Here is a 23,027-nt window from a genome sequence, read left to right on the forward strand (position 1 = left end):
CTGCGTGCTTACTGGCTTCCACTGCAGCTGAGAGACGGAGCGGGGCGGGGGGGGGGGGGGGATGAGGGTGGGGGGCGGGAGCGGGAGCGGGGGACGACAGGCAGAAACCCACCAGAGAGACGAGCGGCGAATGTGAATGATGGGAGAACTAAAAAGCGACCACTGCATCGAGGATGGGCCAATGGAGAAATCGCGGGACAAATAGATAACCAATAAAAGCTTTGTTTCTGCATCTCTACCTTAGGACCCCCTGCAGGGAGATGTTCATCATAATGGGATAGATGCAAAGGTCTGCCCGTTGCCATGGATACCAGCACGCGAAAATTCACAGTGCGGAGATGGTTTTCTATCTACCTGAAGAACAAGGCAGCGAGAAACAAGAACAGCACTGGGTTCTGTCAGCTCGAGGTTAGTCGGTGTGTTAAGCCGTAGCAAACTTCTATCAAGTAGACATGAGTACCCAGAGAGGGGGTTGCATCACAGGTGCACCATGCGTGTGGCTGTGCACATATAAAGAAGTAAACAAAAACAACAGCCGTCTCGCATCAATAGTAGATGAGGGTGTGTGTGTGATGAGTCTGCATGCGCATGGGAATGGGTGTGGGGGAAACAATGTGTGTTACTTGGATTGTTGTGGAGCGGTTCGGGAGTCATTGCAGCATCGTTACAGCAGCTGTTGTTCTGCCCGTCTGCCTGTCAAGAATCCAGAAAAACAGAGGGGCAGAGAGGCACTGTCTTTTAATAGCGAGATAGAGGGAGGTTTTATGGAAATACAGTCAGACAGACAGAGACACTAAGGGGCAAACAAGCAGCAAGGCGGGCAGGTTGATTGATAAATGCATGCAGACAGATTGATTCAGTGGATGGCTACAGCAGTGGAGTGTCTATTTATAGCCCAAACAAACCAGTGGGGAGAGAGAGAGAGGCAGAATGCTGTTTGCAGCACATCTACCTGTATGTCTGGGATATAAATAGAAAAGAAACTCCCCCTCCCCTCCTCTGTTCTTTGTTATTATGACCAGGTGCTGATGAATCTACGTGCCAGGCTCTCTGCCCGTTTGTGTGAATGTTAGTCTTTCTGGCTGGCAAGTGTCTGTCTGCTTGTGTTTGTTTACCTGTTTGGCTGACTCTCATATCTGCAGAGAGATACTTTGAATCCCCATTTGGGGAAGTTCTCTATTCACAGTACTCTCCCCTTCACGGGAAGGTCCGAGTTCAGGGTCAGCTGCGGATCAGCATCCCAGGAGCTGATGTTTGGGCCTTGAACCTGTTTCCTTCTGGTTGATGGACATCACTCCTGCTGCCCTGTTTAAAGAATAAAGCAGCAATGAATCCTATAAGGCAAACGACCACTCCACTACTCTCTATGGGGGAAACTGTCCAGCTGTTTCACTTCAAGCCACACCTCAATCAGTGACATTACAGCAGGTGATTGCTGTTGACTACAGTATATTACCATACTGTAACTTTGACTTTGGAGTTACAATGTACAAAACTCCAAATTCAAAGAGCTGAATTAAATTAAAACCACAAACATTGTGTTACAAAGTGCAAACCCTAACTCACACGCTAAGTGCTTAGAATATAGTCATCTCATGTTGACACTTTTCAAATGCTGTTCACTCTAATCAACTTTATACATGATGCATAACCTCATTTACATAATGTGATCACTATAAATTGATACAGTTCCACATACTAGAATCTGAGCCTAAAATTAGAAGTGTGGTTTTTAGTGTATTTGAAACTCTGTTGTGAAAAACCGAGTCAAAGCAAGTGTAAAAAATGTAACAGAAAACCCTTTGACATCACTGATTTTGCGTTGCGGGGTGTGGATCTTCACTGTTGCTATGCTGTCATGTCAGCAGTTGATATGCTTTCAGGTTTGTCTCCTCCATTGTTTCACTTCGGATGAATGTGTGGCTCTGCGTGGTTCTACACTTTCTTTTAGGATCTAGACTGCAAAAAAGTCTCTGTTTTAGTAATAACGTACCTCTATATTGAAAAGCAAAAGGGATTGCTATCGGAGTGTGACCATTTTGCTTTTATCCAGTATGAATCTATTTATATTTTATGTAGTGTCATGAACCATGTGTCATTTTCTTGTAACAAATGCATCAACCTGGAGATTCTGACTCTAATTTCTATAAAATTCCTGAAGCAAGGGAAACTTCTTTGGAACAATTGGAAATATCTCTCCCACTGGCAGATTTTGTTCATCTAATAAAAATAAATCTTTTAGGCTGAATTTGAGCCCCATGACTTGCTTTGCTGCATGCTTTTGATTAGGGTAAACTGAAACAGGAAAACAAATGTGCTTTGCTATTCACTCAGTCTCAACACTCTCATTACAGAGATAGCATCAAAGAACTTGTGATGGTTTGATTATTTTTAGCTTCATGTGGACTCTGAGTCTTAAAAATGACTCGCAAAGGAGGGATGGATCTCGTTCTATTATTAAAATATTGTATACTGTTGATGGGGTTGATCTTAATAAGGCCTCCGGCATTAGCATATATCTACTATAGAAGGTCGAAAAGTGTCTTTGGAACATTAAAAGATTGAAACCATATGTACAAGTCTAAAATACTGAAGTGTTGACAATACACAACATAGAAACACAAGAATAACCACAATAGGGAACACTCTGTTTCACTGCTCAAAGAAGAAAAATGGTCCCGTTCCTTTTTATTTCCATGAGCCTATTCAGTCCAACAAACAGGTAAAACCAGAGAATGTGCACGTAAGTAGATATGACATGTATTAACCCCCAATTCCCTGCCATTTTTACCATTTTTTGAACCATGTCAAGATGCACATGTGAATTTCTCAACCAAGGACCTCCTCCCTGAGGAAAAAACCTCGACGAGGGCAGAACCTCAAAAATCTACTAATGATGACACATTAAACTCATGGAAGCTATCAAAAGAGAATATAATTTAAACTATTACCTCTCTGGGTTTACCAGCTCCTGTTAGCATTTCATACTTGATTGAACATGGGTGTAAGGCTCTTGACATCTAAATGACACTGACAGTTTTGCAGAATTACAGTGTACTGTCACACTGACCAATCTGAGCTGTGCCTCAGGTTGGCAGTTGATCATTCGCCTCACTGAGCAGGCTGAATGGGCTGAAAAAGGAAGCTTTGACTATGCATCACTGCCAGTGACCTCAGCCCATACCTATCCAGCAATAACATAATGGCTCATAAATAACTGTCTCTCTTTGTGTGCGTATGTATTCTTGTGTTTTTTTAATCTGCATAACAGTTAGATTGACAATAGGGACCAAAAGTGTTTAGATGCACTAATTCTTTAATGTCTTTCACTCACCAAAGTTTTTCCATCTCTTCATCTTTTTCTCTCTGGTCTTTCTTGTTTTTGTGGCCCTTATCTCTTTTTGTAAATTGGTGTATAACATATATTTTGTGACTTTTGCCTTCTTTCCTTTAGGATGACAGCATACTGAAAGAGATTGACATCAGCCACCATGTTAAGGAGGGCTGTGAGAAAGCCGACCCCTCTCAGTTCCAGCTGCTGAAAGTGCTGGGACAGGGCTCCTATGGAAAGGTACAGGATACACACTTTAACCACTGAGACCTAAATACCTCAAACCAGACAGGGATCTTACAGAAAGTCATGAGGTCAGTGTTGACAGTACCAGACCAAAAGTAACCCTCCAGGCCTAATGCTGACGGCTACCTGCAGGCTTTCTCTATTAAGTATATTAAAGTATTAACACCACTTGGATTGTCTTTTAGATTAGACTACAACGGTTTCAATAGAACACCTCGACTTCACACATACACTCTGTAGCCAAAAGTATGTTCACACTAGTGTGATTGTTTAAGATCTCATTCAAAAACCATTGGCGTTTATATTCTGCTGTAGCCACAAAATTGAAAGTGCACTTTGGGCCAGGCCCCTTGGTTACAATTAACAACAAAACAAAACTGTGAAAAACAACCAAGAGTACACAAAGAGAATATGGTGTCCATTTACTTTTGGCCATAAAGTTTGTGTGTGTGTGTGTGTGTGTGTGTGTGTGTGTGTGTGTGTGTGTGTGTGTGTGTGTGTGTGTGTGTGTGTTGTCATTGCTGGAACTGACTGTTTTATCTATCATTTGCTCTTGACAAGTCATCCATTTTCAATTATTTCTAGATTAGCAGTTTGACAAGTGCCTCATGTAACAGATCACTAAGTTTATTTGAATTAGTATAGGCCCACGGAATTGTTAGTTCTTTTCGATTAGAGGTCTGCAGGAGGCAAACGTGACACCACAGCAGATGTTTGCGTTTGGGTTAATTTTCCAAGGCCAGAGGCGGGCACGTGAGGCCAGGTTGTAAAGTCACAGTGTGGCCTGGATAGCGTGTTTTCATAGCATGCTATACACGCACTTAATTACTATTTGGCAACCATGTGTGAAGCATAGCTGTTGTCTCTGTCACAGTGGAGCAGCATTTAAGTGAATCTTTTATGAAACACGATATTAGCCGGCTCTGACTTCGGCTTGGTAGCCTACCCATTGCAGATGATTGTGGCCGTAGCATTTGAGGAAAGGAGCAGGGGCAGCAGGTGGGCGTGGTCTCAAAGACAGGTGTGTGTGTGTGTGTGTGTGTGTGTGTGTGGCTCTTTAGTGTGTTAAAGTATATTAATGAAATGGTTTCTTCTATAAGCGCCACCTGAATCAAATGAATGTTAATATACTCTCTACTTTATGTTTTAATTTTTAACTAATGCTGCCTACAAAGGGTCATTTGAAATGTTACATTAGTGTTTTAAATTGTTAAAAAATTGTTACAAAATAGTCTATCTCAGAAAACGTGATGATGGCGATGATGGTGATGATTTCTCAGGTGTTTCTGGTGAGAAAGATCAGAGGAGTGGACAGAGGACAGCTGTATGCCATGAAGGTCCTGAAGAAGGCCACGCTGAAAGGTAAAAATGAAAAAGCTGAAATGTGAGCTGCAGTAAGTTAAACTACTAATACTTTGACATGATATGAGGCCAAGTTTAAATATGACAGATTAAAAAAAAAACTTAAAGAAGGTTAAAATAATAACGGTATGTATTATAAGAGTACTTTTATTTGTTTGTCCGTAGCATCGAAAAAAACTGAATAAATTACTGAATCTTGACAGAGACGTATTGCACTGGAATAACAGCCTTGTTCCCTATTGGGCTATGAGTGGTAATTTGTTAAGGTTAATACTGGTTTTGCACAGGAATGATAATGGATGTATTATTGCCATACTTCTCAGAGTGCCCTACATTCAGGAGGATTTTGGTAAAAGAGGTTAGTTTGTACTTTTGATTCAGATAAACTGGTTTGCGTTGAATGTGCTTATTGTAAATGAGGATGTACTGTAAAAGCAGGTTGAGATCTCATGTGCTGATTTAGTGTCTTTGTACAAGCCTTAATCCTCTTAACCTGCACCCCTGGAGTTTAAATAGTTCTGGTCTCATCCTGTCAAGGATACAGATGCTGCAATAGCACTGTCCCAGTAGTTTTCACTGCACAATAGACCAGCAACACTGCGGGAGGGGTCTAATTCCATTTACATTTCTGCATAAAGTAAATGCAGTTTCGTCCTAACTAAAACATACTAGTGGTATTAAAGGCTTGTCATGATTTATACACGTTTAGATAGAAGGAACTGGATGCAACAGCATACAACAGATTGCTCTCTCCCCACTATCTCCTGTTTAGTTCGGGATCGTGTGCGGTCTAAGATGGAAAGAGACATTCTGGCAGAAGTGAATCATCCATTTATAGTAAAACTGCACTATGGTAAGTCTGATGGTTTGACATGCTAGGTGCTGATATGAATATCTGTCTCTTGGAAATAGCATATCCCAGTATGTAACGAACCAGATCCTCTTTTTTGGACAAGAGAAAAACAGAAAAGGAAGATTAGATAACTTTGCGATGCCCAACTTGTCTACATTGAGAGTTGAAGTTATGTTTTTAAGCGAAATCTTTTGAGAAAAATGGAAAATGTAGAGGCTGAATGTTGTTATTTCATTTCATAACAAACACACACACACACCATTTTTGGGAATTGGGTGTGAGCTGAGCAAACATTACCCTTTTCTAGCAACCCTCTGGCTTCACATCCACAAACTTAACTGCTGGCTCATGAAAGACACCACTGGAGCATCTGGAGCTGTCGCCTTGGCTCATAAGTCGCTGCTCTGAGCTATTATTACACAGAACACTTTAGGAACAGTAAAAAAATTGTTTTGATTGGATACATTGATTGGATAAATCACAATGAGAAACAAAGAGAGCAGTCCACTTACTGAATGTGTGAAATTCTGTTATGATGCTGATTTTGTCCAACACCTGTGCCCTACTGAGGTTGGATATGCACAGTATACAACCTTTTCTACTTCGAATACATCCTCAAAATAACACGGGATACAATACAGCTCTGATGCAGCAATAAAGCCTCAATACCCTATGTGTTGTGTACCTCCTGTGTGTGCGTGTGTAGCTTTCCAGACAGAAGGGAAGCTCTATCTGATCCTAGACTTCCTCCGAGGAGGAGACCTTTTCACTCGTCTGTCAAAGGAGGTAGGTTTACTCCTCATAGGCTGTTCTTGCTCTATTTGCATCGCCACTAGGAAAAAATGAAAAGCCTTTACTTTTCAAGGTCTATTGTGGGCTGTTTAAAACTGACGCACAATCACCTCCCATCACTCTCCTTGTCGATGTTGAGTTGATGTGACCCTCACCTCTATTACTTTCATGCTGATGCATAATCCTGTCAGTAAACAAAGACCACACAGGGGGGTTGAGGTGTGTTTTGCTGGTTTACATTTTTAAAAGATAAGTGCAGTTGTGTTTTGTTTTCCCATAAGGACCAACAAGTCTAAACAAGTCAGTGTTTTTGCTGCAGCGACAAGCTATCATTTTCTGTTGTACTGCAGCTTTCCCAAGCTCCTGGATATCACAAACTCTTATTCTAGAGTGTAGAAAGAGCAAACAAATCAACCATCCTACTCATTAATGACAGAAAGAAAAAGAAGTAGTTTTCTATACTGTTACAGGAGGCATGAGAAAATTGAATCTTAGTATCGGCAATACTTCCATAATCACACTTAGATAGGAACATCCATAAGGGTGTTGTGGTTTTTATAAGATGGTAAAGGCGTATACAAGGAAGCGGTATATGCAGCTGTTTCCAATGAGCATTAAGTTTAAAGCAGTTTGTCAAATTTAATACTTTTTGACATGGAAATGTGGAAAAGGGAGAGGTTACTTCATGATTACTGAGAGTTGCAAGCAACATGAGCCATCAGCTGCTTTTTACACGTTTGAATATTTTGCTAATGTCGTTTCCCTAACGTTCGATCTGTTTTACCGGTTTGTATCCAGTTATTTCTTTTAGTCCTTCTTTTTCGTTGTTATGTATTACTTCTTGTCCACATCTTTATTTGTTCTAGGTAATGTTTACAGAGGAGGATGTGAAGTTTTACCTTGCAGAGTTGGCCCTGGCCTTGGACCATCTACACAGTCTGGGCATCATCTACAGGGACCTCAAACCTGAAAAGTACTTTTTCATAAAGGCTCCCTTTTGTGTATCCAAAAATGATTTTTATAGCAGATGTTAATATTCATTTTTTCCTAACAGTATTCTTCTGGATGAAGAAGGACATATTAAGATAACTGGTCAGTGCATCCAGCTGCAAACAATCTATATTTTTTTCTGTTTTTCTGTCTTTATGCGTCTTTTTTCTCACCTTGCCCCCCCCTTCCTCTCTGTCTCTCTCCGTTCAGACTTTGGATTGAGTAAGGAAGCCATCGACCATGATAAAAGAGCATATTCCTTCTGTGGAACAATAGAGTACATGGCTCCGGAGGTTGTAAACAGGAGAGGCCATACACAAAGTGCTGACTGGTGGTCATTTGGGGTGCTCATGGTAAGAATTCTTATATGTTCAAACAATCTTCGACAGTCTATTTTGACTTTTTACACGCACTTGTAATCTTTCTCCCGAGTATATCGTCACTTTAATTTCCGACATGCACTTTTTATCCTAACATGCTGTCAAAAACAGCGGGTGTGCATTTTCTATACAGCATCTTATGAGCCAAGGACTCAGATCTTAGATAATGTGCCAGTGTACTGGTTTCGTAATTTTGCTTTCTTCTGGCAGTAAAGCTGCTTAATTACTGTATCTGGCAGATTAGGTCCCATCACTTTCAGTAATCGTGCATCTGCTTGATTCCCCTTGTTTTGCTAGCCTGGTGGCCTATTTTACTAATATTGAAAAGGAGGTTAGCATTCACTGACAGCTTGCAGCTACATCAGAGCACCAGGGAAAAGTATTATACCCTATCTGCTCATGGGAGGTTTTAGAAATGTACTAAATATTAAAACAAAAAGAAAGAAAACAAAAAAAAAAACGAAAGAAAAACAAAGCCAAACATTTCAAAAATACTGCCTCTGAACTATACAGAATTTTGAAAACTCAAGACATTAGTGGAAGGAGCACAGTGTATAAATTAAAACAGTATCCATGGAAAAATACATAATTATGATTGCATTTAATTTAAGACATTGTACTATAATCTTTGAGACTGGCAATTCTATTAAAAATGTTGCTGGAGAGTATTGGCATGTAAGCGGTGGTGCCAGATTTATTGCCACTCATAAAAGTCATCAGGCTGTTTTATGTGCTCCATTAATCTTCCGCAGGAGAAGTTTTCCCTTTTGTGTATCTTGATTTTATTTCTATTTTCTGGTATTTTGATATTGTACATTTCTTATATACGTATCCAATCAATAACCGATGTTGTTTCCTATCAGAAAATGTATCATTGTATACTACATGTATTATTTTGCTTTTGCCTAGTTGGACAGTGGTTCTCTGTTTTAGACTGAGCAACTGATTGGATTATTTGTAAAAAGCATCATGATCTATAACTAGATCTACTATTATCTCTGCTGTATTTTTCTCTTTGATCATCGTTGCTGTGAAATTATGACTTTACTGTCTTAACATGTGACCACCAGCAACATTTATATTACAGAAACAGGCTGATAATATGACCGAGTTCATACAATAGTGCACTGATTTTAACAAAATATTAAGGCAAAGCTTTAACATGTGTTCCAGTTTCTAATGTCAGCATTGCCAGTTCAAAGAAACTCTTGCATTGAGCATCAAAGTTTGGAACACTGCACCTCTACAGCACCTTCCACTGGTCAACTGACATGTGTCCTGACAGTTGTTATCATCTGTTTTCCAGTTTGAGATGTTGACAGGATCATTACCATTCCAAGGAAAAGATCGTAAGGAAACAATGGCACTAATTCTAAAGTAAGACCAATTCAAACTGTTATAAATATATTGCTCTTATTTTTAAAGCCTTTTATTTATGACCAGCTCTTAATGGTCTGGACACAGATATTTTAAGTTGCTAAGTTTAAAACTGTTTAACGATATATATACTTTTTTCATGTGTTACTGATGTTCCATTCATGTCTTGTACATTCTTGTTCTTTGTTTCTGTGTGATGTAACATGTTTCCTCATATTTTCTTGATCAGCTTCCTCTTTCCCTCTGCAGCTGAGTCATGTCTCACAATATTTGGAACAATGATTCGGTGTTCAGTTATGGTTCATTCAAAATATGCTGCTCACATGACCCTTCAATTATCGATCTCAGAATATCCCACGATACTTGAATAAACACAATAATACAGTTGTTACTATGAAAACAATGAAACTAACCCAATACTAAAAACGATGCTGATATGCGCGTGCATTATCAAACACCTGCGTGTGCATAAACCTGTTTCTTGTGTTGTCTGTACAGGGCTAAGCTGGGAATGCCACAGTTCCTCAGTCCTGAAGTGCAGAGTTTATTAAGAGCGCTCTTCAAGAGGAACCCTGCTAATCGACTAGGTACTGCATACATAAACCTTGGAAAGTGACAAGAAACTATATTTTCGAAATAATGGTAGTGCATCTACATACATTTTTGTGCTTCTTTGGATTACCAATTATTCAGGTCAGTTCTTACCTGGAGGGACAATAAGGCTGCACATGATAGCAGCCATCTAATCTGAAAACAGTCATTTTGAACACTGACTCCAGCCAGTTAACATGGGACACTTCGCACATAAAGACCTTGGGAGATAGTACTATAAAACCTCATCCTGATGTGGTAAAATAATATTCTACAGATCAGGTCTGATCACAGCAAGCAGTAAGGTTGTGAGAACAGCAAAACTGAAGCTACGGCACGACTTTCGCAGCTGCCACAGTCTTCCTGTAGTAAGCCAATAATGTTAAGTGAAACCATTTGTGTCACAGATGTCCAAGCAGCCAAACCATCATGGAGGTCCATTGGAAATAAAAACTGATTCACTGTATTCATGCTCCCTGAATGTTCGATTTAGTTTTTAATTAACAGCTGTTGTCGCCTAATGGATGTGAACCATGACACTATCCTCTCACTCTGCCTCTATCCTGGTGACTGATAGGTGCAGGACCAGACGGAGTGGAAGAAATAAAAAGACATCGCTTCTTTGCATCCATAGACTGGAATGTAAGTACAATTTATGAGGAATATTCTGCATGTGCAAGTGCAGTGCTATCGTTCTTTTTGGGGAAGGACTGAAAAATACAAGTTACAGTGGTTTTGTTAACCTGTATTATACAGTTGTACACTCATTGACATTATACATATGCTGCATACAGTGTACAGAAAAAAGTGATCATAGGCTTTGTTTTGAAGTGAAACAAGGTGGCTTGCTAGCACTGCTAGAGAAAGTGAGAACAGATCTGTACCTGTATCGTATGCACCTATTGTATTCCAGCCACAGTTGTGGAAAAGGTCTGGAGGGAAAAGTCCTGTCCTAATACCAACAGCTGCATCCTGGTTACTCACACACCTGAATCACATTGTGGTGACTATAGCTGTTGTGTCGTGTCATCGAAACCCTGCAGCTGTTCATCCACTTCCCCAAGAGATGCCCCCAATCATGAATCATTAAACATCCTTAGAATGCGACTTTGCTCAGTGGCAAAATCCCTAACTTCCCTTCCTGCATGTCTTGCACAACTTTATTGTAACTAATCCTCTTATCTATAATAGCCTTTCTCACAGAAAGTTTGCTCATGCGCAAATGTTCTAGTTACAAACACTACCTGTGCTATCATAATCTAACCTTGACATTCTCTCTTTGGACGTGTGCTGCTGAAAAGGGATCATTCTTTCAGCTGTAAGCACTCTTGCCCAGAGCTTCAATTTAGGAAGCCTGTCAGACATCACTGAAACATGCTCTGAAACTCCATTTGTTTCTGGCAAACTTGAAAGCTGTTCTTGCAGCCCCTGGGTTACATGCGAGTAACATTCATGCTGCAGAAGCCTTCTACTGCATGATCTTAACAGGAGCAGTTGAAAGTTACTCAGTGCAAAGCACTTATGTAACTAATGTATATCCTATACAGGATACTGTCAGGGTTTTATTAACAATAATTATCACAATAACAGACATTGCGTTCAAGAGGACCATCATACGTACAGTATGTACTGTACATACAAGAAGTGTTATTGTGAACAGCGTGTTCCCGATGCAAAGAGGAAACTTTCTTGCGCCACACAATTTGTGGACTGGACTGAGAAAGCAATTGTTTCTCAACAAAAACAAAAGAAGATGCAAATTATTGTTCTGAGGCACATTTACATTTTACAGGCTTATTTAATATTATTAGTTACAATCAAAATCATGTTTTACAGTATACCCCTATAACAAAAATGTGCATAGCAAGAATGTATGTTAAGAAAATTCAAGTGGTCAGGAGTATCTTATGTTTGTTAACCTTAAAAGATCGACCCCCTCATTTGTAGCTTCATCGAACTTAGATGTACACACAATCGTGATTTTGCCAGAGTTACAGAGAAAGTTTTTTTTCTCTATCAAATCAGTTGCGAGAGCCAGAAATCTCAGCTAAGTAATCACAGATTTTTTCGTTTTATTGGTTGTAACAAGGCCCCCTACATACTGTATAGTAACTATACTGAACAAAAAAATATTTTTTAGCACTCATGGTCACACTGTTGCACCCATTCTTTTTTCTTTTTTTTTTTACCGGAGATGTTCAAAGGGCTTGTGATTGTTGTTTATCTTCTGCTGTGAGTAGTGACGCTCTCATTTCTAACAAAATCCACTATTATCTGCTTTATATGCTCACTAATCTCTGCCTTCACCACTGGCTCTCACTGTACTCCCCACTACATTACTACCTGCTCGCTTCCTGCCAAACACTGCATTTTTCCTATTTACAGATGGTGTTGCTGGCTTGATGTGACAAGCTATCAGTAAGAGGCTTATGTTCTCCTCCACACTATGCTAATTAAATCAGTGTGCTGCATCAGGCAGAATTATTCCTCTGTGCATCGGCATCATCACGTTCATCGGAATTTCGCTTCACTTTTTCCTCTGTGATACTCCAGTCTTCAATGTTTTGACATGTGAGGCGTCTCTCTCACAAAGCTGCCAAAGCTGACAGAACCGGCAACCTCAGCCACTCAGCAGCTGTGCATCACAGAGAATGTCAGTTGCAAATCAAATAGCAAATCAAACAGGAAATAAGAGTGTGCATTAGTGGTGGCCATAAATAAAGCTTTAAGAGTCTTTTTTTTCCCAAGGCTGCTGGCCTCTGTTACAGTTCTTTAATGTGTTAACGACTGACATTGCAAAGGTGACACCTGCAGCCCACACTTGGTAATACACTTACTTAATTAAAAAATATATATTATGTGCATTCTCTGTTTGACAGTACATTTGATGGGCATAGACAGTTTTCAACTGGCATCACATTACATTGCATATAATATAAGTGTCCTTTTTCTCGACTGTCTATAAAATGAGGGCTTTTCATTTTCCAAACAGGCCAAACATTATTTTCCAGTCTAATTTGAATATTCATCTTCTTCATTTTCTTCTCTTCTATTCTAATTCATTAATTCTAATAATTCCCCATGTTCTTTGACCTCCTAATTATATTCCAAGATCAGGCTGTATTACTGTTGTGGAACACAAGCCATATTTCCAGGGACATTAAAAACAGCTATTTAATGGAAAGAAAGCAACGTTTTGTTGACATAAGTCTTTTGACTGAATACTACTATGAACACGACTTTTAAATTGTGTTGTAAAATTGCACCAACTGTTGTCGTTGTTTTCCATAGAAATTGTACAGGAAGGAAGTGAGGCCTCCTTTCAAACCAACTGTTGGAAGACCCGAGGACACTTTTCATTTCGACCCTGAGTTCACCTCTAGAACGCCAACTGGTAACTAAAACATACACGAACACACATACCAGTATAGTTTGCATATTAATACATAAGCATACATGCGTAGATAAAAGAAGATGGATTTTTATACACTAGAAATCATAGAAACTATTGTGTTATGGGTTGTATCTTTGTGACTTTGCATATCCAGATTCTCCAGGCATCCCTCCCAGTGCAAACACACACCAGTTGTTTCGTGGTTTCAGCTTTGTTGCAACTAATCAAAATCAGGAGCCAGGTGTTGCTACAGTAGCGCCTTCTCGTCAGGAGGTGAACAACATCAACCCCATGGCACAGGTATACGTCGTGAGGAAACAGCTCATGACCTGACTCTACAGCTAATTAAATGGTCACGCTCACGCACTTATTACATAACAAGTTAACTCTGTAAATAAATCACTGCCTTCATCACGGTTTTATGACTTAACTGACACATAAACAGGCTAAATAATTAAGAGATTGGCTATTTAATGATGCTGACCTTTCTAAACATTACCCTCATGAATCACAGCCAGCTACTGTGTCACTACAGCAACTGACCGAACAAAGCATTTACTCACGCACCTGATATATGACTCGGACACATACATGTTATATATTGGTAAAAATGTTAAGAGTGTGTGTGCATCGGATGATTTGTGTTCCCTGTAGCATCTCCATAGTGATGTGGCCTTCAGTGATGTTTACGAGCTGAAGGAGGAAGTCGGACAGACTGCGACTTCTGTCTGCAGAAGATGTCTGCACAGAGTCACTGCTGTGGAGTATTCAGTGAAGGTAGTGGACACTTAACACAAAGCGTACAGACGTTCTCTAAGCTTTTCAGTTTGGGTCTGTGTTGTGGTTGAAAAATGAAGGCATTACTCTGGTACAAGGTAGAGCATCTTATTGTGGCCATAACGCAACAGTAATATTCTATAATATTGTTAGTATACATCACTGTCCGATGAAAACCATGTATCTTCAACTTTGGTGATTTTTACATTTTCGGAGAAACTGAAGGATTCAATTCTTCTAATTCTAAAGATAAATAAACCATTTGAAACCCATTAGATTATCTGAAAAATGCATTGTCAGAACAGTGTAAACAGGCCTTTTTTTTCTTGGCTCATGAAAAGTTGACTATTTGGGGATACATGGTTTTAACAATGGGCAACAAAGATCACATGTAATGTTTGACATAAAACACACCACCCGCTAACAAAATGTCCTAATCTCATAATGACTATCAACTCTCCAAATGCTGGATGAGCGATGCATAATGGGAAGACCTTTGACTATTAAATAAAACCACCCAAACCACATGCTTTGTGCGTCCATGTCTGTTTAGAGATTTAGAATATGTCCTTTGTGTGTCTGTGTTTTTGTCAGATTATTGAAAGAGCGAGGAAAGATCCATCAGAAGAGATTGAGATTCTGTTGAGATATGGACAGCATCCAAATATTATTAGCCTGAAGGATGTAAGTGTAACACACCCACCTCTTACATAACACAACGTTGTAGCGGACCGAAGCGAAAGTTAATGCCTGCTAGAATCAGAATGTTCCTTCAGCATCTCTGTGACAGTTTTTAATAAGCCATTTTTGTGTGCGTGTCTGCCTCCCGTGTGTCCATTTCTACCTGTAGGTGTTTGACGACGGCCAGTGTGTGTTCCTGGTTCAGGATTTACTGAGAGGAAGCGAGCTGCTGGACAGAGCTCTGACGGTGCCAGATTTTACAGAGAGAGATGCATCAGACATCATCTGCACACTGGCCAAGACTGTGGAATATTTGCACTCACTGGGGGTAAGACCAACGCCCTGAAGGAAGAAAAAAATGTTTGTTGAAAGCCTTAACACAGGACCTTTAGACTTGAATGTTTTCACTTACTTGCAAAATACTGTCTGTCTGTCTTGGGTTTTAAAGATTCAGTAGCAGCTGAGCAACCTTTTTGTGTAATCAGTTGTATGTCCCTTTTAAAAAAAAGGGAAAAAGAGATGGAACACTGAGACAGCTGCTAAAAAAAGCCCATTGGTTGCAAAATTTACGCTCTTGGGTGATATTAACCTGCTAATCGTGTGCGTTTTTGTCTGTGTATGTCTTACCCTTTTTCAGGTTGTACATCGAGACCTGAAGCCCAATAACATTCGCTATTCTGATGACAGTGGACGCCCAGATTGCATCAGAATTTGTGATTTTGGATTTGCCAAACAGCTCAGAGCTGAAAATGGCTTGTTGATGACGCCCTGTTACACAGCTACGTTCATGGCTCCCGAGGTATATCAGTAATCCTAATCATAAGAAGTCTCTAATATCTCACCAACACTGACACAAATTATGAAACAACCATCAAAATACATCAAAAAATATTACTCACAGAAACTAATCTCACCATGCACTCTTTTGAAATGATTACCGGGTGTGTGTGTGTGTGTGTGTGTGTGTGTGTGTGTGTGTGTGTGTGTGTGTGTGTGTGTGTGTGTGTGTGTGTGTGTGTGCGTGTGTGTGTGTGTGTGTGCGTGCAGGTTCTAAGGAAGCAGGGTTATGATGCAGCCTGTGACATCTGGAGCCTGGGGATCCTGCTTTACACCATGATAGCTGGGTCAGCTTATAGTCTAAAAGCACTTAAAACTACCCGCATTGACAGACTGTTGCAGTACAGCTCGCTGTTTTAGTACAAATGTGTAAACAGTATGTAACGTTGCCATTTTCTGCAAATGCTCCCCCTGCTGCCGTAAACAGAATGTGTTCTGAATAAACTCCCTGAGGAGGCTACTTCTTTCTATCGTCTCTACAGTGGGCTTTATAGTCTCTGGATTTTGTAATGGTAGAGGTTTTAATTTATCAAACGTTCTTCACACCAGCTGCGGATTTTAGAAGGCTCGCTATCGCTGTGACTCATTCTCTGTTGTTGTAATTCACACAACCTTTGGATTGCACTCTGTAAATTTCTGTTCCTATTGCCCAGTTTCAGCCCTTTTGCCAGCAGTCCTGAGGACTCAGCAGAGGAAATTCTGGCTCAAATCGGCAGCGGGAAATTCATTATCACAGGAGGGAACTGGGACCTGGTGTCAGATGCTGCCAAGGTTACCTTTTAATATTTTCTTTTGGAGATGGACACACATAAAATGGTTCTGTTGCTGATATCGTAGTACCGTTACTGTCTAAATGTACTAACATCACCTGAGTGTGTCTGCATATGTTTGACAGGACATTGTGATTAAGATGCTCCATGTGGACCCTCACCAGCGCCTGACTGCTCCCCAGGTACTATTAGTCCATAATATGACTTAGTATGCCTTATTAGGCTATAGGTCCCCCTTGGTACTTTTTTTTTGTTTGTTTGTATTTGGGAATAGTTTTGACTGTAGTATTGAGCATTTACACTCTGTTGACAGGAAACATTATTATAAATTTTATACATGTAATATTCTTATTCATTTGTACAGAGACAATAAAGAGTAGAGGAAATAATTCGCCATTTCCCTTATCCCATATGTTCTCTAAGCCTTAACAGTATGTACTATATGTTAGCTAGGCTGCATAGTCTGTACTGAATATCACTGTTAGGGTTAGCTGTTGAAACAGTACATTAGTAAATCATCATGACTGTGATGCTTTTCAGGTTCTTCGTCACCCGTGGATCGTAGAGAGAGACCAGCTCTCGGACAGAGCTCTCACCAGACAAGATGCACTCACTGTCAAGGTCAGACCCTTAGTGCATATGTGTGTGTGGTGTGTACTTGTATGGCGATACATTGTGAGGACCCGTTTGAGTTTTAAACCACTGGGGTGAGGACATTTTGGCCGGTCCTCACTTTCCGACACTCCTTCGAAGGGCTGTCTCAGGGTCAAGACTTGGTTTTAGGGTTAGGGTTGGGGTTATGTATTTAAGGTTAGGGTAAGGGGTTAGGGAGTAAATTATGTCAGTGACTGTGCTTACAAAGATAGAAGTACCAATGTGTGTGTGTGTGTGTGTGTGTGTGTGTGTGTGTGTGTGTGTGTGTGTGTGTGTGTGTGTGTGTGTGTGTGTGTGTGTGTGTGTGTGTGTGTGGATTAGCATAAAGACAAGCAGACTAATCTATGATAGATACAGAAAAAAAAAATATCAGTGTAAATCTGAATATTTGGGACCGAAAATATTGGTACAACAACAGCACTTCTACTTTTCAAACTGCAGATAGTTGAGTAGAAAATCATAGTTGGGCAGAGAGATGACTGTTGCCTGAAAGTTTATATGAAAATTGTAGTTACAAAACTTGGATACTTTTTAAAATATATCGATATATATTAAACCTTGCAAGCAGAGACCAAGCTTTGAGACTGTTTATATGCATGTAAATACATATACCCTCTATGCCTAGCTGTTGCAATGTTTGTATCTAAACCCCATATCGTTTTAAATATATTGATTTTTAAAAAGTGTGATTTTGAGAAGTCTGCAACCCATGAATAGAACCAGTTCAAGGCAGGGTCCATGTTCTCGCGGGGTAAATGTATTGCGAGGTGATATATACTGTAATGTGTTTCTCTGAGTGTCCATCGGGTGGAGCTGTCTGCCGCTTATTGAGTTGGTGGACAGTTCAGACCAGAATTAATAGGATATAATGTAGTGGGGTTTTTTTTTCTTCTTTTTCCACCAGGGGGCACTGTCTGCCACCTACTCCGCTCTGAGACGCTGCGCTCCCGCTCCGGTCCTGGAACCCGTTCAGTCCTCGAGCCTGGCTCAGCGGAGAGGGATGCGGAAAGTGGGGAGCCCGAGAGTTAGTTCAGACCCTAAAGAGAAGGAGTACCCTCAACAATGTGACTGAAGCCCCGAGGAAACGAGCCGTAGCCGTAGCCGTGTAATTAGAGGTGATGTACTCTCACTTTGAAAAGCACACAACGTTGTTAGAAAGTGCTTGTAGGCCTGTAAACTGAATGTAGCAGATCAGAAGAACGAGGAGGTCCACCGATGTCCAAGGCATGCGAGAGTAAACGGTGCTCCATAGAAGGACAGGGGCATTGTGGCAGTTTTGTTTTTCCGGCTTTCAGATCTATATAAATCTCACCCCTAAGGGGACTAAGCCCAATTAACTAAAATAATGAAGCAGTTCTGGCATGGAGATTTGGTCTGGTTCATTTTAGGTAATCCGATTCTCAATTTAGTTTTAAACAACTGTTATACCGTGTGATCTAAAATCCATCACGTGCACTTGCACAGAGGGAGCTTTGGGTCTCCTCCGGTTGTCCCGTGGGCATTACAAGGTTAGTCTGAAAGTTTGAAAAAAGAAAAACGTTTATCTATGTTTTATTCCCCCTCTTATTTTGAGACGACATTTTCATAGTCTGATCGTGGCTATAAAATTGCCAGGAATCGGACTGATTTGAGACTGATACTAAAATCAAACACGTGGACATTTACCTGTCTTTGGTCATACTTGCCAGAATACAATTAGAGCTGTATTGCAATATACACAGATACACTGTTACCTGCCTTGATCCATATCTATAGTAGCTCCTGGAGCTCAAAGTGGAACAAATTAGTCTGGCCATCAAAATCCGGGAAAAAAAAACAAAAACAAAACAGTACTGGGTGCCACAGACAACATGCCAAGTAGTCAGTTTACTTTAATTTACATATTTAGCACATATATATATATATATATGTCACCGGGAGTTCATGGACAGGCGAACATTAATACCATCTTCCATAGTCATGACTCTAAAATATATTTGAATGAGGCAGTGACACTCAGATTATAATATTTTCGTCCAATCGATCTCCTGAATTCCACAGTTATGCGTGTTCAGAATACAAATAGCCTACCAAAGGGAATTATTTCTTAAGTCAGCAATGCCATTGAAGTCTTACTGTTCATAATATGCTTAATCATTTTACCGTGTGTATTGTTGTCCTCCATAAAGAGCCTTTGCCTCTTTCAAAAAAAATTACTGTTACATGTGTCACTGCTGCACTTCCCAGATCAGACGGAACAGTTAGGTATGAAGATATTAATGTGGAACGTAGTCTCTTGTGTTTTTGCATAACATGGTCATGTTATGTGGCTTAAGAGTAGGCAAAAAACTGGAGAGCATCGTGCTGTATGGCTCTCTCGCAAATGTCACACTCGTAGCAAAACTCTTCAGCCTAAACTACTTTGTATTATTAAATCAGCATTCAGTGAGTTCACCATTCTGTGTGTGTGTGTGTGTGTGTGTGCAGTAGCTGCCAGTAGGCTTCGGTTTGCTGTAACCGCCCGAAAGCCAAAATGTTTGAGAACCACCTTGTCCGAGGTTTGTATTTACTGTCTATTGTTGCTCCCCTGATTGTATATAATACGTGTTACGATCACAAGTACGAGGTTAGACTGAACTGCGTGCTCTGCAGATATGAGCAGCACACTTTGTGCGGCACAGTTACACTGTTGTACAGTTTACCAGTAGGAATGTAGATTATGATGCTCCGCAATTAATACACTCACACTTACCGGTCGGAGGTAAAACAAAATATATTGTGATGTGTAGCCTAAAAGTACTGTGGCAACAATACGGTAATTCTGTACATATTCTGTTCGCTGATACACAAAATGCATTGGGTGTATTGCACTGCACAACTGTAAGAGGTGGAGCTCGGACTGATGCAACTATGAGTATGCAGACAAGGCTGTAGATACTGTGTTGTACAACCGTGGGGTCGAGGTTAAGCTGTAAATACTGTATTGTTTACTAATTTAGATTGTACATACTGTCGTGCAAAACCACCAGTAAAGAGGTTAGATTGTGTATATATATATAGCGCTGTACAAGTATTGGCAAGCAGTAATACTGTACATATTGTGTTTGCAGATACATTGAGATTGTACATATTATACTGTGTTGTGCATCCATTGCTCAGTGTACATACTGTCTATACCTGGCCAATCATTGAAATTATTGGCTAGAATGCCAAAGTTTTACAAATAAAGGAAAAGGACAGAAAATGGAAGGGAGGAGAATAAAGGTGTTTTTAATCATATATGTCTTTTTTTTTTTACACATTTTTATACTCACGTGTGTGTGTGTGTGTGTGTGTGTTGTGTGTACGTCTTAGGCATCTACCTGAAGCTCTTACCCAGGGTAAGTGCATTACAAAGTGCATTACAGAGAGTAAACTAACATTTGTGGATAACAACTAGTAAAGTGCAAGTCAACATTACAACGCCTGACAAGAGACGACTTTTGGCCCAAAGCAGTTCCACTATTTTTGCTTCGCATTGCTTAAACCATAAAGCAGAGACGGAGTTGGTAAGATGTAGTAAGACTGTTTGATCAGGGGATACGCATATGATAAAGCAGAGTGAAGGTGGGACATATCTGCATTACGTTTTTGGATGTCACTATATGTCTTCATTTCAGTCCGACATTCTCGAATACATTTTTAATAATTAGTAATAATATATATATATAATTATAATTAGTAATAAGATAGTTAGAGTAAGCCAAGCCCATGGAGACTTTAAGCTTTTTCAGTTCTACAAAATATGAAACCCATATCTATCCTATTATCCCGTACTATGATTCTTTTATTTGTAACTCTGGAAGGACATCTCCTCATAGCCATGTTTGAATGCCCAGCTGCAGTTTTTTTTTTCTGTTTTTTATGTTACCCCTTCTGTGTTTACTTGTCTATGTTTTAACATTTTTTTAAAAAGAATTGAAGAAATCTTAAGGGACGTTGTTAGGCAAGGAAAAAGGTTGGAGAGTTAGAGTTCCAAGACAGGCACAAATAAGAAGACAAAGACAGATAATGCCAACTTTCTTTAACATACAATAAACCAGTCGATCACATTTTGTGCTTGAAAATTCGATCCTTAAAAACAACATGAAACACTTCATATTCGGTGTTCACATGGTGTAAAAAGTTTCTAAGATTTCACCTCCAGCGTGTCACAAAGTGTAAAAAACTCATGGAAGGTATAGCCCAGTCAGTGCATTTTCATGTCAAGAGTAGTTTTACGTTCAGTACGTAGGGTCACACCCAAGAGAAACTGTTTCCTAATATGAATAGATTTATTTTGTCAGCAGTCAAGGAAGAAAAATGTTTCACCTACAACACTTAAACACAGATGTGTAGCTATTAAACCATTAGTTTAATACTATACAGTTAAAAATGAAATCCATATGTAATCAATATGAAAAATATAAAATTTGGAGTAATTTTTTAACACCAAAGCAAAATTTTGTCTTATTTGCTTTTTCTTTGATCAATGCTAATTGTAAAAGAGTTTCGGTTGGTGAGAGGTGAGTTACTGTATCTAATCTTTCTCTCTGTCCATGATAGTGTGGTTGCAAGCACTTGTTAGAGCCATTAGATGGCAACCAATCATAGTCTATGCTCTCACTCTCTCTTTCCGTTTCTTACCAGAACTTGTCCCTTTAGAGCCATAATCCCCCCCCCCCCCAAAAAAAAAGGAAGAAGAAGAAGAAGAAAAAAAAAGGACTTAATTTATATCAACCACCAGGCTCACACTCTGTTCCATAAAAGCTTTTAGCAGGTGCTGAGCTGATGTGTCAGGTGGGTGTGGCAGGCTCATCAGCCCTGACATTTAAGTGCAGTAGTGCTCAGAGCAAAAGGGATTGTAGGATATGAGTAGATACAGATGACAAGCCCCCCTGCGAAGATGATTGCAGTGGAGTGACAAGAGGAGACCAAACAACAGATATAGGAAGGAGAACATGTCGGGAGGGGAGAGATGAAAGGCAAAAGAAAGAAAAAGAGCTCTGAGAAACAATAACTCAACCCAACAATTACAGCTTTGTCAGAATTTAGATTATCTTTCATAAAGGGAGAGCTTCAAAATGTATTTAAAAAATTGGATTTTCTCATTACAACTTCTTACTGCAAGTTCAAATCTCCACACTTGTGTGGCTTCAACAAATCATTTAATCTTACTCTGACATACAATCAAATTGTTCTGTTTTCAGGTTTTGGTCTTTAGTGTTCCTCAAAAGTTACCACGGACAGGTGAAATTAATTAAAATCATGAGCAGGAAACCCGGTTTGCACCCGGCAACCCTTAAACAGACAGCCATGGTTCAGGTCCCTGTAATACCAAACTGCCTAAGTGACCTTGAGCAAGATACTGAATTATTACCCAGGCTGGAGCAGTTGTTTTGTAGCAGGATTTGACCTCTGACCTTCCTCCAAACAGAAAGGGAAGACATTAAGATTTACTGCATTTGACGAGTGCTTTTATGCAGATAAAGTTAAATTGCTGCCTAAAATCCGGTCCACAGTATACAAAACACTGAGCTGGAGGTTACCACGAAAATGGCACACATCATGTATATTTTTCAGTACTAAAGGCTAAACAGGTAATGCTTAGTTTGAGATCATCAGAGGACTGTAAAACATTTGTACATGATGATGAATTAAAATGCTGCAAAATGTATTGAATTTATCGTGTGATTACAGGTGAAAACAATGTTACTGGGCCCAGTTGCCCACGAGTCTGCAGGAATTTTTTTGTTATCACAGCCCAATGTGATTTTTTAAAAGCTGCTTGCAAATTTACTCTAGGGGCAAAGCAATTAATGAGATGCAGTCTTGTGCAGAAAGCAGAGCCATCTAGTGGAGGGATAGTTGTCATCGAAGGGAATTATAAAAAAACTTCCCATTTCATATTCAGCATGGCTGACACAGATCACTGATGTATATCTAATCATATTCTCGTGAAGATGAGGAAAGACAAGGATGGACGCAATGAAAC

At 39.8% G+C, this 23,027-nt stretch overlaps 1 protein-coding gene across 1 annotated transcript; it reads left to right on the forward strand.

Moving 5' to 3' along the window:
- The first annotated feature begins 225 nt into the window (after window positions 1–225).
- Window positions 226–18,107, forward strand: rps6ka2 (ribosomal protein S6 kinase, polypeptide 2). Its single transcript, XM_040126952.1, has 22 exons — window positions 226–408; window positions 3,455–3,571; window positions 4,858–4,939; window positions 5,712–5,792; window positions 6,499–6,578; window positions 7,451–7,557; window positions 7,639–7,676; window positions 7,785–7,927; window positions 9,261–9,331; window positions 9,830–9,918; window positions 10,500–10,564; window positions 13,214–13,316; window positions 13,471–13,616; window positions 13,971–14,093; window positions 14,688–14,777; window positions 14,944–15,102; window positions 15,412–15,573; window positions 15,822–15,898; window positions 16,265–16,382; window positions 16,507–16,563; window positions 16,922–17,002; window positions 17,940–18,107. Exons 1-22 carry the CDS (start codon window positions 304–306, stop codon window positions 18,105–18,107), a joined length of 2,262 nt encoding a protein of 753 aa, XP_039982886.1. The 5' UTR covers window positions 226–303.
- Window positions 18,108–23,027: the final 4,920 nt, after the last annotated feature.

Source organism: Xiphias gladius, chromosome 1 (genome assembly GCF_016859285.1).
Source record: "Xiphias gladius isolate SHS-SW01 ecotype Sanya breed wild chromosome 1, ASM1685928v1, whole genome shotgun sequence".
Classification (NCBI taxonomy): domain Eukaryota; kingdom Metazoa; phylum Chordata; class Actinopteri; order Istiophoriformes; family Xiphiidae; genus Xiphias; species Xiphias gladius.

Coding starts and splice junctions, on each gene's coding strand:
- rps6ka2 (XM_040126952.1), top strand. CDS start 304: ATGGATACCAGCACGCGAAAATTCACAGTGCGGAGATGGTTTTCTATC. Junction 14,094..14,687: donor CTGTGGAGTATTCAGTGAAG/GTAGTGGACACT, acceptor TGTTTTTGTCAG/ATTATTGAAAGAGCGAGGAA. Junction 15,103..15,411: donor AATATTTGCACTCACTGGGG/GTAAGACCAACG, acceptor ACCCTTTTTCAG/GTTGTACATCGAGACCTGAA.